The following is a 17,700-nucleotide window of genomic DNA, read 5'->3' as shown; positions in this document are numbered from 1 at the left end:
TAAAACAAGGGATTTTGATAATGCAGTTTTATTTTTTCATGATGATGAAAGAGTATGAATGATTCATGAAATAATGTTAATATTTACAAAATCTTGGATAACATTGTATCCAACTTTTAAAAGCCTCCAATCTGCAGTGAACTTTTAGTTTCACACTGCCTTGAACATCAATTACATGGCAAAATTAGCAATAATCATCACAGAAACCAGCATAAAATGATATATGTCAACATTAATTTTGAAATATATTCTGAATGTAGGAATCAACCATTTCTCAACGAATTTCTAGAATGACTTTACCAGTAGATTTTCGTTCCTTGATGAAGTCGAAGGCTTTGGATGATTCCTCAAGAGAAAATGATGCGGAGATGTGAGGGGAAATTAAGTTCATTTCATGCAAGTCGATCACATCTTCCACAGCTTGTCTGTCATGGGGGGGGAAAACAATTATGTACATACTTCCATGCTACAAAATCCTCTGTAAGGGGCACCATCCTAGTCCCTTGCATTTGTTTTTTAATGAATGATTGATACATACATTATTTATTATATATATATATATATATATATTATATATATATATATATATATATATATATATATATATATATATATATATATATAAGAATGGATGACAAAATGAGTGGAAGGGTGGCGAGATAAACACCGAGAATCAAAGTTTTTAATTACTGACGTTTCGCTCTTGACAGAGCTTCTTCAGAGTGTACAAACATGGTCAGGAAATCAACAATTTATACCCCACATCATTCCGTGTTCCTTCCTTAACCCAGATCATCCCTCCCTCTCATACCCTTCAACTCCTGTAGGACCATCCAGCCAGACGTTTTAGACAGCTTAATAAAACCATCCCGATGGTTACAGCAGGGCTGGGATGTTATGAAAGCTGCCTCGACTATTTTTCGTTTTTTCTTGTCTAACCCTTGTTTTAATATTTCCACTCCATCCCAGTTAGGTAAATGTCCATATTTCTCTGCATGAACTGCCAAGGCGTTTGATGTTCAGTGGGACCTCAGGTCACTCTTGTGCTCATATGTCTGCTTGTGTAGGCCTCTTCCTGTCTCCCCAAAGTAGTTTAAGTCACAGCCACCACATGGGATTCTGTAAACCATACTGTTGTTATATTCTTTTCTACCCTTTCCTCTCACTACTTCACCTATCTTCGTACTGGATGTACTGGCGATCTTCAGCCCTGTTCTGCGGAGTAAATGTCCTAACTCTTCTGTGTACTTGGAGTTGGGAACCACAATGAAGCCACCTTCCTTAGTCTCCTTTATCTCATCCTTTCTCTTTTTCATTATTTTAAGCACTATTTTCTTTAAACTATGGAGTAACCCTTCTGGATATTTAAGTCCTGAGAACACTATAAAAAAAAAAAATTGAACTACTTTGGGGAGACAGGAAGAGGCCTACACAAGTGGACATATGAGCACAAGAGTGAACTGAGGGCCCACTGAACATCAAACGCCTTGGTGGTTCATGCGGAGAAATATGGACATTTACCTAACTGGGACGGAGTGGAAATATTAAAACAAGGGTTAGACAAGAAAAAAAGAAAAATAGTCAAGGCAGCTTTCATAACATCCCAGCCCTGCTGTAACCACCGGGATGGTTTTATTAAGCTGTCCAAAACGTCCGGCTGGATGGTCCTACAGGAGTTGAAGGGTACGAGAGGGAGGGATGGGGCAGGTTAAGGAAGGAACGCGGAATAATGTGAGGTATAAATTGTTGATTTCCTGACCATGTTTGTACACTGAAAAAGCTCTGTCAAGAGCGAAACGTCAGTAATTAAAAACTTCAACGATTTCCGGTGTTTATCTCCCCACCCTGCCACTCATATATATATATATATATATATATATATATACCAATGGCTTTTTCCCCTTACAAGTGATTTAGGCAAAAAACAATAGCATAAAATCCACTCCCACCCATTCCATCCCCACATACGCCACTCCCATTCACCCCACTCCCTCCCTCTAATCTTGGCTCCTCCTGGATGATGGATTATCCCTCCATCTTACCCACTGCCCTGGGTCAGAAGTAATGTAACAAGACACAGCACATCCACAGCAAGGCCACTTCATTTAATCAACAACCCCACCCCTCTGTCCTCTCATGCAGAAAAAGAGAAGACAGGGAGAAATCTCTTCGGGCTGTATCAAAATATCATTCACATTTACTCCCTCATCCCCCCCCAACCCCCACCCATTCCCATGCATGACATCATCCATACACAACTATTCTCCACTCACCCCTATCTTCTGTCTTCTCCCTTCCTTCCTCCACAGACATTCCCCTCTTTCCCAATGCCCCTTTTACCCCATCCATCCATCTCATTCTTGATCACTCCCTCATGTTCGCTCTTTCCACCTCTGTCATCCATACACAGTCTCCACTCACAAATATCCCCTGCCTTCTCCCCTCCTTGCTCAACAGACATTCCCCTCTTTCTCAAACCCCCTTTCACCTAATCCATCCTCCTTCAGTATAACTGGAAAATGAGGATAGACCAAGTTAGAACCATACATGAACTTGAAGCTACATAAGACAAATTGGAGAGTAAGAGACAGGCCCCATGAACATTGCTCCTTTCTGATGTACAACTTGATAAATACAATTAGGTAAACACATGCACACACACACATTTCTCATGACACTTTTCATTCCTCCCAAGACATTTATTTGCTTTCCTCACTCTACAGATTATCTCCACCCTCACTCCTCCATTCCCTCCTACATGTGACCCTAAATCTTTAAAACTATCCACTTCTAGGCTAGATCAGGGCAGTATAAAGATGTGTCATGCAGTAAATGATTCAATACAGACATTAGATCCTCGTATAATAAATTTTTTTTTATATAATACAGTTTATTGTATCAGAGGGACATACCTCCTCTATGACATGAAATTTTGCTCTCACCTGTATACTTCATTATCTGCATCTCGGTAGTGAAAGAGGGAAAGTCCAATCAAGGAAACAGCTTTGGGTAAAAGCTGATTTGTCTCAATGTGGGGAATAATCCGACTTGCAAAGCCAGCCACAATGACACTCCCTTCATGAGCAATGCTGTTGGGAGAGACCAATTATGTATCAGTCTAACCTGCATAGTACCAAACAAATACCAAATTAATTTTCCTCCTTATAACAGGAGTGGCCAAGTCAAAGCACACTCCCAATACTTATACATTAAAACTTATTTAATTCCTCACTAAACTCAACACCTTGTGGAGGGCAGGTTGACTTAAAAAAATATTGTCACCTTTCTACGTTCTTTCTATCATTAGTTAGCCTTGGTGCTTTCAGGGATTCTGAAGTAGAAAGGTGTGGGGATGCTCCACCATTTGCCAGTAAATTCATAACAATAATTTCATGTCCCCCTGCGGTGGGGGAGAAGAATTCCATCACAATAATCCCATGCATGGAGTGAAGGGACTAAAGATCTCTAACTCTCAATTTTTCTCTTATGACAAGTCAAAGCATAAAAAGGTCTGGGAGGACTCCAACCTGTATACCATGGAATGAGGTGGAGGTGAATTACTGAGTAAGAGAAGCACAATGATGCCTGGAGGGAGTGGAAAGTGCCTGACGGCTGGAGTTCTACATCATTATCTATCAACCCCCATTCCCACCCTCTTCTACAAACAAAAACAACATCCCTTTTAGCCACATAATTTCTTCATCCATTGACAGTGGATTTATGCCTTTGACTTTGGCTACTTCCCTTGTTAGGGGGAAAAAGTCCTTGGTATATGCATGTATGCATTTAGAATCCCTCTTTATTCACTCCTCCCTTCTGTACGCTCTTTATTATTCAATAGATTTTCTTCACATACCCAATGCACCCTTTACTCCATCCATTTACCTCATCCTTGGCCTCCCTAGTTCACTCCACCAACTTCTGCTTTCCATACATTTTTTGCTAGTCTTTCCTTACTTATTCTATCCACATGTCCAAACCATCTTAGCACTCCTCATAACTCCAACCATACTTCTCAAATATTTCATTATAAACATGTTTTAGTTCTTTTTTTTTCTACCTCAAATTCCAAGCCTCTGTTCCATACAGTACCATGAATAAACAAATAAATATAATAATATATGAATAAATAGATGAATAAGTAATAAGAATAATCTTACTCATCTGAATCATGTATTTTTTTTTTTTCCCTGTGGTAGGGGAGAAAGAATACTGCCACCAAGTGTTCTCACCGAGTCATAAAAGGTGACAAAAACAGGATGGGGATAGGAATAGGCATCCTACTCTCTGTAGTCCCAAAGGGGACATTCCTAAAAAAAGCAAAGGTATAAGAGGGTCTCGGAGGAATTTTCTAACCAGAAACTTATGGTTTGGGTCTTTTAATGTGTGTGGGTATGGAACAGATAAGAGTAAAAGGGAAGAGATAGGCAGCATATTTGTGAGAAGTAAGATGGATGTTTTGACATTGAGTGAAACTAAGTTGAAAGGGAGGAACGAGTTTGAGTATGGGAGTGTAGTTGAGAGGGTTTCAGGAGTGAAGAGAAGATGAAGGAGAGAAGAGGTGCCTATATTAGTGAGGAGATATGTAAATGTGTGGAGTGGAAGGTTTCTTCAAGGTTAATGTGGATGAAGGTGAAACTGGGAAGGGTGATGTGGGTTTTTGTAAGTACATATGGACCTGGTAGTGAGAAAAGGGAGGCATTTTGGATAGATTTAAATGAGGGAGAAATGTCAATGTAGTGGTATTGGGAGATCTCAATGCTAGGGTAGATGAATCAATAGATGGAGTTCTAAGGGGAGAGAGTGGGGGAATATCAGATAATTTTTTGGTAAGTTGAGAGTGGAGGATAGATGGAGAAAGAAGAAAAGAACAGAAGGTAGGGAGGTGCTTAGAGTAAACTGCTTAAATGAGAAAGAAAAGAACAGAAGGTAGGGAGGTGCTTAGAGTAAACTGCTTAAATGAGAAAGAAAAGAAGAAGGAGTACAAGAAGCTGAGAGAAGAGTGGGAGGGAGTGAAGTATAGAGTAGAACTAGAAGTGGAGGAGGAATGGGGATGTTTCAAGGAGGAAGTCACAAGGTGTGCAAAGATGTTGTGTGGAACAAGGAGGATGGGAGGAAATAGAAGGAAGGGTAGTGAGTGGTAGGAGGAAGCAAAGGGGATTGTAGAAGAGAAGAAATAAGCATTCACAGATTGGTTACAAAATAGGATGAGAGATTTGTATGAGAGGTACAAAGGAGGCAAAAAGGAGAGCTGATGTGAAATGGTGTAGGAGTATGACAGGAAATTTTTAAAGTAATAAAAGGATGTTTTGGAAGGAAATTACAAGAGGAAGAGGAGGCGAATCAAGTAGAGAAGAAAAGGTATAAAGTGCAGATGGAGAGATGATGATAGAAGAGACAGCATTAAGACCAAGATGGGCACAGTATTTTAGGGAGTTGTTAAATGTGAAGGATAGGGAGGGAAAGGTAGTTGCAGTGGGAAGAGTTAAAAAAATGACAGTGATGAATGTTGAAAATGGAGGAGAAATAAGGAAAGATGCGGTGAAAGACGTTATAAATATGATGAGAGGAGATAAGGCACCTGGGTTGGATGGGTGTCATGCAAAGTATCTAAAAAAGGGAGGTACAGTGATAGTGGACTGGCTGGTGAAGTTGTTTAATGTTTGGCTAAAAGAGGATCGAGTGCTGGAGGACTGGAGGAGTGCCTATATAGTTCCACTTTACAAGGGAAAAGGAAACAAATGTGAGTATACTAGTTTCAGAGGGATCAGTTTGTTGAGTGTAGTTGGAAAGGCTTATGGGAGGGTTTTGAACAAGAGGAATAGGAGAGGAACAGAGGGAGTAATTGGTGAGGAACATTCTGGGTTTTGGGCAGGTAGGGGTTGCATGGACCAGATTTTGCAGTAAGGCAGATGTGTGATGAAATGAAGTGGTCTTTCTGTGGATGTGTTGTGTTTTGCTACATTGCTTCTGACCCAGGGCAGTGGGTAAGATGCAGGGATGACTCGTCATCCAGGAGGAGCCAAGAAAAGAGGGAGGGAGGGATGGTGAATGGGAGTGGAGTATGTGGGGATGAAATGGGCAGGAGTGGATTTATGCCTCTGGCTACCTCCTTTGTAAGTGGGAAACAACCGTATGTGCAAGTTCTTTCTTTACCAATGAGCTGCCCACAACTGCTTTATATGTTAAAAACACTTCAAACATGAGTAAAGTTTCCACAATAAATTATAAAGGATCACATGATAACCTAACAAGATACTTAATACACCATAAACTCACCACTGTAAGGTTTCACTAAAAATGTCACCGCCAACGGCATCAAATATGACATCTACTCCTCTGCCATCTGTCACTTCATTTACCTTAGAAGAAAAAATGAAAAACTACTTTTGAGAAGGAACAGTTTACCAACAGGAATTGACTAGGTCCAAATGTTTGCTTATACTACATAATCTTTCAAAATAAAGGTACCAAATGACAGATATATATGAGGTGAATTCAATGTCAGTGGCTGTCAAGGGGAGATGGAGGAGTAACAGGAGTAGGAAGAGAAGGAAAAGGAGGAGGAGGAAGATGAGGAGGAGGGGAAGGACAAGATGGAAGAGAAGAAAGACATGGAGTAGGAGTTCAATGAGAAGGAGGAATAACAATAATTGTTGGCTTGAGTTTCAGACTGGAAACCTGCAACTTTGCAGTTGGTTGGCATCAGTACCTGAAGCCTCCCATAGTCCAAAAACACATCCTTATATTTTGTCAATAACATCTTGCATATTTGTTTTACCACAAACACTTAATTCACACACCCTCTCCTCTCCTAAACTCACAATGCTACATGATTATTCACCCAATTCCACTTCAAATCCTTTCAATCAATACATGCTCATACACCTCACTGACCACATTCAAGAGATTGATCCCTTCAAAGCTAAAATATTCATACTTGTCATCCTTTCTCTTGTATAGTAGAACTATGCATTCACTTCAATCCACTGGTACACTTACAAACATTAAACAATCTTGCCAGTCATTCAACCATAACTATTCCTCCCTTTGTCAGATATTCCACACGACAACTATCCAACCCAGATGATTTTCAGGTTTCATCTCTTTTAATGCAATTTGTATTTCCTCATTTGTTACAGCCATATATTTTCTTCTCCCATTACAGTCTCTTGGCATCACCCAATGCCACAAAACCGTCCCATCCTCCTCTAGATTCAACATTTCCTTCAAATGTTCTGCTCATCTTCCTCTCACATCCTTCGCTTCCATTGACAACTTTCTATTGCCTCCTTTTACCCTCTCCTATATACTCAATTTCCATTTTTTGCCATTTTCATTTCCTTTTAAAATACTTTCTTAATTCTTTTCAAAACACAATGGCAGAATAAAACCCTCTGGACCTACCTTATTCATCAAGTGTTTCTTGTTGTACTTGAGTGCTGCCCAAGCTCCTTTCTGCCGTACCAGGTCAGCCTTGTCCTCAGTGCCACATATACCAATCACCTATTAAATAACCAGGTTAGCAATATTTCCAAAGCATCTCTTAATAACAGTAATTGAAAAACACAAACTGATTAATACATATATACATATACCAAGGGCTTTTTCCCCCTCACCAGGGAGGTAGCCAAAGTCAAAGGCATAAATCCACTCCCACCCATTTCATCCCCACATACTCCACTCCCATTCACGATCCTTCCCTCCCTCCCTTTTTTCTTGGCTCCCCTGGATGATGGATTATCCCTGCATCTCATCCACTGCCCTGGATCAGAAGCAATGCAGCATGACACAGCATATCCACAGCAAGGTCACTTCATTTAATCAGTGACCCATCCCCTCATGCAGAAAAAGAGAAGATGGGGAGAAATCCCTTCGGGGTGCATCAGAATATCATTCACACATACTCCCTAACCTCCCATCCCCCACCCACTCCCTTTCAAGCATCACAGCACCATCCATACACAATCATTCTCCACTCACCCCTATCTTTTTATCTTTTCCCTTCCTTCCTCAACAGACATTTCTTTCCTAATTCCCCTTTTACCCCATCCATCCAACTCATCCTTGGTCACTCCATCCACCTCTGCCTTCCACACTTCTTTTACTAATCTTTCTTCACTCATTCTTTCCATGTGTCCAAACTATCCCAATACTTTCATCAACCCCATCTCCCAACTCCTTTTCCACTCACACTCTCCTCCTCACCTCATTTCTCACTATCCACCCCTATCATACATCTCAGGCATTTCATCTCAAACACATTTAGACTCTTCCTCTCTTATGTTCTGTGCTTCTGCCCTATACAGTGATGTTGGCACAATCGCCCCTTCATACAATCTCCTCTTTGCATCCACTCCCAAATGTTTATTTCTCATGACACTTTTTAATTCACCAAGGCATTTACTTGTTTCTCTCACTCTACAATCTACCTCCACTCCTCTCTTTCCCGCCACATTCGCCTTCAAGTATTTAAAGCTATCCACTTCATCCAGCCTCTCTCCCTTAACCACTTCCATACGGTGACGCCTACGTAGGCGGCATGAGGAGCAAGTGGGTACTCGATGATGCCGACATCAGCATCTTGATTACATTTATTGTAGTCGTACCTACGTAACCTCCATTCTCTCTAAACTGGCTTTATCATATTTTCTATGGTTATCAAAATACACGGGTGAAAGAGAACGAACGATTGAGCACTGATTTTATTTTTTTATAATACAACTATTATGACGCAACATCGCACATTGGGCAGCTAATGCTGCCAGACGTGCGATGCGCCCAGGAGTGAAGAGGTTAATACTCACTTTCAATTTGCTGCCATCCTCTCCCCATGTACATCTCATCATCCTATTTTTACCCACATTTGTCTTCAACTTCTTTCTGTCACACACTTTTCCAAACTCCATCACTAACTTCTTTAATCATCCCTCTGATCCTGCCACAAGCGCAGTGTCATCAGCAAACAACAACTGACTTATCTTCCATTTTTCTCCATTTTCTTTAACAATCTCTAATCCCCAGCCCATTACCCTTGCATTTACATCTCGCACCACCCCATCCATATATAAATTGAACAGCCTGGCAACATGACACATCCCTGGCAAGCATGTAACAAATAAATCAAAGAGGTGGAAGGTGTCTAGCACTACCTTTTAACCCACCTTAGCTTTATAAACACTGCAAGCGAGGTCCACTGCTGCCAAGCCAAGGCCTCCAGCAGCTGCAGTGATGAGAACAGTCTGTCCCTCCTTCAGCCCGGCACGGCGATTGAGGCCCAGCAGCGCTGTAGCATAGCAGTCAACCAGTGCAGCACCTTGATTAAAGGACACAGCCAGATCCACAGGCCAAACATCCTGAAGAAATTATAAAAATGAAGGATAATGAGTTACGAATGAATACGTAATGTATAAAAAATCCACCATAAAGGTGGATCTGTCCTAGATTGTCTGAGAAATGTGGAGGGGAGGAAAAGAAGGTGTAAAGAGAGCTGTCAAATAGGATAGATCAAGGAGTGCAAAGGTGGTTTGGGCAAATAGAAAGAAAGAGGAAAGACTCAAAAAAATGTGAAAAGTAGAAGCAGATGGAGTGAACTTGAGAGCAAGACCAAGAATGAGGTGGATGGATGGTGTGAGGGGAGGCTTGGATGCATGAGGCTGTTTAGTGGGAGAGCATAATTGCAAACGACACGAGTAAGTGAAGGGAGACTGTGAATGGATAAAAGGATGATGCAGACCAAATGAACCTTCTCCTTTGTTCCATGGGTTATTTTTAGTGGATAAGGAGGAGGAGAAAGAGGAGGAGGAGGAGGAGGAGGAGGAGGAGGAGGAGGAGGAGGAGGAGGAGGAGGGGGGGGGTTTGCCATACCATGATAAAGTGGGAGTGCACCAGCTCCTACTGTGGAAGTATTGTGCCTTAATACATAGCCTTTGACTCGGGAAATGTTACTGGGGGCAGAAATGACCTTTCATCCATGAGGTCCAGTGATGGGAGGGGCATTGAATGTGTTTTAATGTGTATGTTGTAGAGGTGTTCTTTGATTCAACCATTCTCCCCTTATAAAGAGGAAAGGGCCATTGGTATACACATTTTTCCTTTAACTTGTATACTATTATCCACAAAATTAGGCGAGTTGGCACAGAAAAGAAATCTTTTCAACCCTTTCAGTCCCATCACATTCACCTTTTTCATTCCTTTCTGGTTCATCCCTATGAAAACTGCACCTAATTTTTATCCAAGTTCATCTCCAGTACACAATAAGGTCTCCTAAGATGCAATACTATGTTATTTAAACTACTCACAGATGACCTCCCCATACAAAACCCTGCACACAGCATCTATGTCCTCAAACACTAACACACACAAATACAAAAAACAATACAAGAATTTAAGAGCAAATTAAATATGGCAAGATACAGAGACGGGACACCACAAGCATAGCTCCCCTTCCCATAAGATACAACTAGGTAAGTATACACACACACACACACATGGCTCAGCAGTGCAGTAGTACCATTAGCAACCTCTAATCTATTTTGGTATTGCTGCACTATGAACCAGCACCCCAACTCTGGTGGGCAATAAGTTGTGTGTGTGTGTACTTAGCTATATTTACCTAGTTGTATCTTACAGGAAGGGGAGCTACGCTTGTGGTGTCCTGTCTTTGTATCTCACAGTGTCTAGTTTGCTCATAAATTCGTGTATAGTTTTTGCACACACTATTGTTTCATCCAGTTTGTTCCAGACATCCACAACTCTGTGTGGAAAGCTTTTTTTGTTTTTAGGTCTCTTCTACAGCTGTCCTTTTTGAGTTTCTTTTCATGTCCCCTTGTATTTCTCTTATCCCAATTTAATAAGTCTTCTCTATCAAGCACTTCCACACCTTTCATGATTTTATAGATCATTAGCAAGTCCCCTCTTTCCCTTCTTTATTCCAGAGTCAGTAAATTCAGTTTTAACAATTTCTCCTCATATGACAGTTTTGAAAGTGTTGGGGTCATCTTCAATTTTCTTTATATTCATTTTGGTACTGGGTGACCAAGTGGAAACACACATCCATCACACATCTGTCCTATATCCTCCTTGAATGACATGGGCTAAGACAAAGACCAGTACCGATTACCAGATTGATTGACTGATTCCATTTTAGCACCTGCATGTGTGTATGTGGCTACCCCCCGTGTAAGGGGGAAAAAGCCTTTGGTATATGTATGTATGTATGTATATAGGAACACACAATGGGGGCAAATTGGTATTCAGAACCTAATCCAAGCTAGCCTCTCCATTCCTTAGCTACACATACTTTTCCTCATCCAGAACAAAATCTTTAAAGTATGTCCCTGAACTGAAGGGGTTCATGTTCTATTATCATTTATTTTGACCATTTTCCTACCCCTTGCCCTCATCCCCATACCTACCATTTCTGGCAAGACGCACTCCTCCGCAAACCCTCCTAGTCCTTCTTTGTTCACTCCAATAACACGAAGTCCAGGGGTTAATGTCGATACACCACTGCCAACCTCCAATACTTCCCCACAAATTTCAAAGCCTGGCACAAAGGGTAGTTTCATGTCACGATCATATCTGAAAAAGCACATACATATAATTCAATTCAATTGTTGCCTTGAGTACTAAGTGGAAAACCTGAAGCCTCACAGTGGCTGGCTATGGTCCTTGGGGCCTCCCACAGATCTCTCTGGGAAGAAACTTTGAACTACTGCCTAATGTGGGACTCTATGTCACCTGCTAAAAATAGTAGGAGGAGGAGAGCAGTCACTGGTTGTCAGCTTCACATGCATGAAAAAATGTTGGAAATACAACTGAAATTGACAGAGATCTTGGACTCTGTTCAGAGACAGAGTGCCAGCCCCTAGGGGCTTAGGTGTCCATCTTGCAGGACCATCAGAAGCAGGTACCTGTCACTGGTTGTGTATATATACACATAAGCACAAACCTATGAAGGGACAATGGCACCATGCATAAATGGGAGGTTCATGTACATGAATTATCAATGATTAGTTTTTGAGCTAACATGGGTCTCTTGAAAAAGAGACCCAGTTAACAGATTGACTAATTGATTATAAATAAATTTAAGTGTAGCTGGACTATTGCAGCTGCTTTGATACAACTTATTTTAATTTCTAATGCTCTGTTTTGAATTGTCTGTAGGACAGTCTAGACAGGGATGAGGAAATTAGTTCCATTCTTCCTTATCCTTTGGTTTTCGGGAAGCAGAGAGAAGAAGCCTAAATGTGTTTCAAATGTGTTTTTAAAAATATGGAGAATGTTACAAGGATGGAGAGTGAGAAATGAAGAGGTGGAGCAGACAGTATGGGTGGAAAGAAAGCTGGCAAATAGGATTGGTCAAAGAATACTTGAAGCCACCTGGTCAGTTTTTTCATTATTGGGCATGCCTACATGGTATGGCACCCAGTGGAAGGATGCAGATTTGAAGTAGGTAGAGATCTGGGGCCGTATACACAAAACTTGTTAGCACTAACAAATAGCTGTTAAGGGTAACAAATTCCTGTTAAGGCTAACATTTAGCTGTTAAGCACTAACAGTGGATACAGAAAACTTGTTAGGGCCTTAAAAGTACTGTTAAGATAAAAGTGCTGAGGAGGACTATTAAGCTCTTAACAAGTTCCTGTTAGTAGAGAAGATGGCGGAGCAACAACTAAAAAGATGACTGCGAGTTTATCGACAGCGACGGGACATATTTAACGAGTACAATGACGACGAACTCATCAAACGCTTCAGAATGAACCGTGCTGGTATAATAAAAATGGCTGATTTAGTGAGGGACAAACTTCAATCCCGAACAGAACGGAATCGACCACTGAGTCCTGAGACGAAGGTGGCAATTACCCTATGATATTTAGCCACAGGTAAAATGCAGCAGTGACGAATTTGGGACCTCGCAAGCATCAATCAGCCGTGTCATTACTCAAACAATTGATGCACTATCAGAACCAGATTGTAACTCAGTTTGTAAAATTCCTATTGACTCGCCAAGAAGTGCAAGTAAAACAAGCAGAGTTCATGGAAGACTGTAGGTTTCCCGGTGTTGTGGGTACCATAGATGGCACAAACATTAGAATTGGGGCTCCAAGTGTCGATGAACATTTATATGTAAACAGAAAACAATACCATAGCATCAACGTGCTTTGTCATGCCTCCCTCTTATCCTTGTGGTTTAAACTTGGCTTGAATCGCCCATTTATAATTATTTTTTCTCCATAATCACGTTGATCAAGAGGAGTGTTTCCTCTTGTGACCAGTTTGGCTTCCTTTTCTTTTTCTGTGTTTCTTCTGCCATGTCTATGTCCTCTGAAATAATTGTTGAGTCTTCTGTCGGAAGATTTGTCTGTGGCACGGCCGCCTGTACAATGCGCCTTCGTCCAAAAATATCTGTCGTTGGTTAATAAGTACTTCTAAAAACCCATACATACGATATCTATGTGCTATCATGATACTTTATTAATAAATTCTGAACAACTGCATTAATAACACTGTTTTATGTGTGCAATTTTTGATAATACGTCCATTTACATGTTCATAAGCTGCTAACTTCAGCGCTGTTTAGCGGTACTTGACAAACAACTGTTTGCTAGCTAACAGTTGTTAGTTAAGCATTGGTGTATAACTTTTAGTGGTTTTCTGTTAGCTAGCAGAGATTGTTAAGGCTAACAAAAAAGTTTTGTGTATACGGCCCCTGGATGATCCATGAAAGGATTTTGTGGACCAATGGGTGGTGGGACTTGAAGGTGGAGACTGTAGTGCACTTGGGAGGAGGAGAAGGAAGTGTAGCAGAAAGAAGAGGCATAGCAGTATGTGCATGTCAGCTCTACTAATGTTAAAAAGTAGTACAGGAGGAAAAGTAAAAGAAAATAGATCTTGGGACAAAACTGGAAAAAGTATTGGAAAAAAGTCTCCTCAGGGTTACAATTACAGATGATATTGAGTGATGACAAGTTCTGAAGATAAGCAGACAGGATATTATTCTCTCTGATATTCATTTCACAAGCTCACCGCTGATAAATATATCATTGGTCCCAGTAGTAATGATAAATGATCAAACAAACTCATCTAATTAATATCAGAGAATTCTGTTACATTTCATTACAAACAGTGAGTGATGAATTGCCTACATACTTGTTTTCCACCATAAGAAGGTCTGAGGAATTCACTCCACAACTATGGACAGCAACACGGACCTAAAAATACAAAGGTTTCATTTAATATTTATGAACAGGTATACTGCACACACCTTGACATCTAGTTTAATAATATAAAAGATAACAGCCATGATAAGAGACCTTTCTTACCCTAAAATGATGTTTCTTGTGACCTAAAATTTGGAAGTCATCCAAGGCCACAGGTTTAGATCCTCAAGGTGATTCCCTTCATAAAAAATTTCTCTTGGGCCTAAAGCTATGTAGGAAATACCACCCTTTTATCACTTTGTGTATGGCCTGGAGGTTGCAGGTCTTCTATGAGAGACCAGGGACAATGGACTGATTGATTGTACAATTTTTATATTTATACTTTATGGCTGTGCACTAAATCTGCCATCATTAAAGAGAAAGAGGTGACCTGATCATGGTATTCATGTCACAAGAGGGTTGGATTAATGACACAGAAGCTCTTTTGGCTTAGAGCAAGAAGGCACCATAGCATGATGGGAACACATTAAAAAAGACTACATTTCTGAAAGATATGAAGAGATAGTTTTCCATATAAATGAATGAATTCCAGTAATACCCTAGATGTTGATACAGCCCAAGCTACTGATTTCAAAACTAGGTATAAATGGAAAATGAGAGGCAGAACCCCACATATATAACTCCTTTCCTGAATGTTACAATTAAGTAAATGCAACTCATAAAAACTAACTTCGCCTTCTTTGAGCTTCTTCTGCTTGACTTCCGTAACAACAAGGGGTTCTCCAAAGCCTTTGAGCATGGCTGCTTTGTAAGTTGAGGCCCATCTCACCATTGTGGTTCTGTTATTGGCACCATTAACAGCTGCCAAAAACTTCCCTCCAACAGTGCCAAGCCTGGCAAGTGTGCGAAGAGCCATTTCTTAATGATTCCTGTAAATAATGATTCTTCAAATTATCCTCCCAATTAAAATGTGAGTAGTTTCATACAAAAATATGCAATTACTGTTTACATATACTGTACTTGATTTCTGTTGTAAAAACAAAAAACAAAACAAGAGAAAGATGACAAGATAAATATCAATCAATCTATTATCTTTCTTGTATAAAAAATAATGAATAGCACTGTATGGGGCAGAAACATGGAACAAAAGAGAGGATGAGAGGAGGAGTTTGAATGTGTTTGAGATGAGGTGCCTGAGAAGTATGATAGGATGAGAAATGAGGTGAGGAAGTTAGGAGATAGGGTTGATGAAAGAGTATTGGGATGGTTTGGACACATGGAAAGAATGAGTGAAGAAAGATTAGTAAAAGATGTGTGGAAAACATAGGTAGAAGGAGTGAACAAGAGGGGGCAATCAAGGATGAAATGGCTGGATGGGGTAAAAGGGGTATTGGGAAAGAGGGGAATGTCTGTTGAGGAAGGACAGGAGAAGACAGAAGATAGGGGTGAATGAAGAATGGTTGTATATGGATGATACTGTGATGCATGAAAGGGGGTGGGTGGGGGATGGGGGATGAGGGAGTATGTGTAAAAAAACAATTTGACGCAGCCCAAAGGGATTTCTCCTCGTCTTCTCCTTTTCTGCGTGAGGGGACAGAGAGTGATGGGTTGCCAATTTAATGAAGCGGCCTTGCCGTGGATATGTTGTGTCTTGCGACACTGTTTCTGACCTAGGGCAATGGGCAAGATGCAGGGATGACCCATCAACCAAGAGGAGCTAAGATGAGAGGGAGGGAGAGGATAAATGGAAATAGAATATGTGGGGATGGAATGGGTGGGTATGGATTTTATGCCTTTGTTTTTTTACTTTCTCCCTTGTAAGGGGGAAAAAGCCTTTGGTATATGTATAAAATTAAATAATAATTTTGTAAATCATAATACATCAACATAATATATGTTATTCTTGCCTGAAATCAATAACAGATAAAGTTGCTAAAAACTATACACAAATATAGCTGCTTCAATTGCTTGAGATACTATGTTTGGTAGATCCAGAGGTCAAAGAAATCAAAGTATGATAATTTTGTCTATTCTAACCTAACCTACCTACCTAACTTACCTAACCTAACCTTCATCTAGTTATGCAGTACCTGTAATTCTAGAAGTCATCAGGGTCATTGTCTTCAGCCTCCAAATCTATCAAAACAAAGATGGTGTCTAAAGGAGTGGATGCAACTTCATTCATTTGTGCATAGCTTTTAGTAACATTTTCCTTTATTGACTTCCGCCAAGGAAAATATTTATTACAGTCATGTATAATTTACAAAATTAACGTTTAATTTTCTAATGCTGTATTATGTAGGTGTGCACTTCTTAGAAAAAAAAAAAAAAAAAAAAAAAAAAAAAAAAAAAAAAAATAAAAAAAAAAAAAAAAAAAAAAAAAAAAAAAAAAATCTCCCATAATCTATCAATGCTCACCTATGTCTCTCCACCAAACACCATAGTCCATATATACTTACACATTTTTTCTTGAACACTATTCACATTCATTAATTTTTCAATACCATCTCCCACTATTCTCTAACTGCTTTCATCCCTTCTTCTCACACCATATTTTCCTCCTTATTACTCTGTCCACTGACTTATCTTCTCTGACACTTAACCACTTTGGTTTGATGACACCTATGTAGGCATCATGAGGCACAAGTGGGTACACAAGGATGCCGGCGTTGGTGTCTTGATTATACATTTTTTTGTAGTTGTACATGAGTTACCTCCAGATTCTGTGAATTGGTTTGATCATGTTTTCTGTGTTTATTATAACAAAGTAAAAGAGAATGAGTAATATAGAAGTTACTTTCTATTTTATAATGCAAGAAGTGTGATGCATTGTACATATGGGAACCGATGCTGCATGCTAGAATTTGACATACTGAAGTGGTTAATAACCCAAAAAGTGAATATTGCCATAATTTCCAAGCATTAAGTGGTCTTTAATCAATAAAAAGGTCAAGAGCTCATCATCATATAATGGAAAACATGGTTTTCTTTCAAATTAAATACAATCATAATAGACTGAAAAATTCACTACAAGTTAGGGTTTGACTGTTTCTGGACCTAGATACCTGTCAAAGGTTGTAGTAGTAAAATGTGTAAAAAAAACTTAAGTGCACACCTACATGACATGGCAACAAAAAATGAAATATTCATTTTGTAAATTAAAATACATCAACATTATATATGTTTTTCTTAATGGAAATCAATAACAGAAAAGCTGCTGAAAGTGATACACTAATGAACAGAGCCTCAATGACTGCTTGAGACACCATCTTTGTTTTCATAGATGTGGAGGTCAGAGAAATTAACTTCTTCCATATGATGACCCCTATGTTGGCGTCATGAGGTGTGACTGGGTGGACAAGGATGCCGGTATCAGCATCTTGATTATATCTATTTTGTGGTTGTAGTTGAGTGACCCCTGAATTCTGTGAACTGGCTTGATCACCTTTTCTATGGTTATTATTACTCAGTGAAAGAGAATAAGTAATACAGCAGCTGCATGTGAGAATGTGACTTCATAAACTTATCTCACCTA

The 17,700-nt window shown here is 39.9% G+C and overlaps 1 protein-coding gene across 6 annotated transcripts in view; it reads right to left on the bottom strand.

Annotated features, from left to right (window-relative positions):
- Nucleotides 1-12: 12 nt before the first annotated feature.
- Nucleotides 13-17,700, bottom strand: part of LOC143024729 (quinone oxidoreductase-like protein 2 homolog) — a 20,781-nt gene continuing 3,093 nt past the window's right edge. For all 6 annotated transcript variants that reach the window (XM_076183851.1, XM_076183834.1, XM_076183858.1 and 3 more), the window contains exons 2-9: nucleotides 14,896-15,094; nucleotides 14,155-14,216; nucleotides 11,418-11,583; nucleotides 9,165-9,356; nucleotides 7,408-7,506; nucleotides 6,280-6,362; nucleotides 2,943-3,089; nucleotides 13-425 (exon numbers count right to left, since the gene is read on the bottom strand). In XM_076183851.1, the coding sequence (XP_076039966.1) occupies nucleotides 275-425; nucleotides 2,943-3,089; nucleotides 6,280-6,362; nucleotides 7,408-7,506; nucleotides 9,165-9,356; nucleotides 11,418-11,583; nucleotides 14,155-14,216; nucleotides 14,896-15,081 (1,086 nt within the window). In that variant the 5' untranslated portion in view covers nucleotides 15,082-15,094 and the 3' untranslated portion in view covers nucleotides 13-274. The remainder of the gene's footprint in view (nucleotides 426-2,942; nucleotides 3,090-6,279; nucleotides 6,363-7,407; nucleotides 7,507-9,164; nucleotides 9,357-11,417; nucleotides 11,584-14,154; nucleotides 14,217-14,895; nucleotides 15,095-17,700) is intronic.

Source organism: Oratosquilla oratoria, chromosome 1 (genome assembly GCF_046742065.1).
Source record: "Oratosquilla oratoria isolate Oo_2021 chromosome 1, ASM4674206v1, whole genome shotgun sequence".
NCBI lineage: Eukaryota > Metazoa > Arthropoda > Malacostraca > Stomatopoda > Squillidae > Oratosquilla > Oratosquilla oratoria.
The sequence above is the reverse complement of the archived record's forward strand: the minus strand, read 5'-3'. Positions and strand labels throughout refer to the sequence as shown.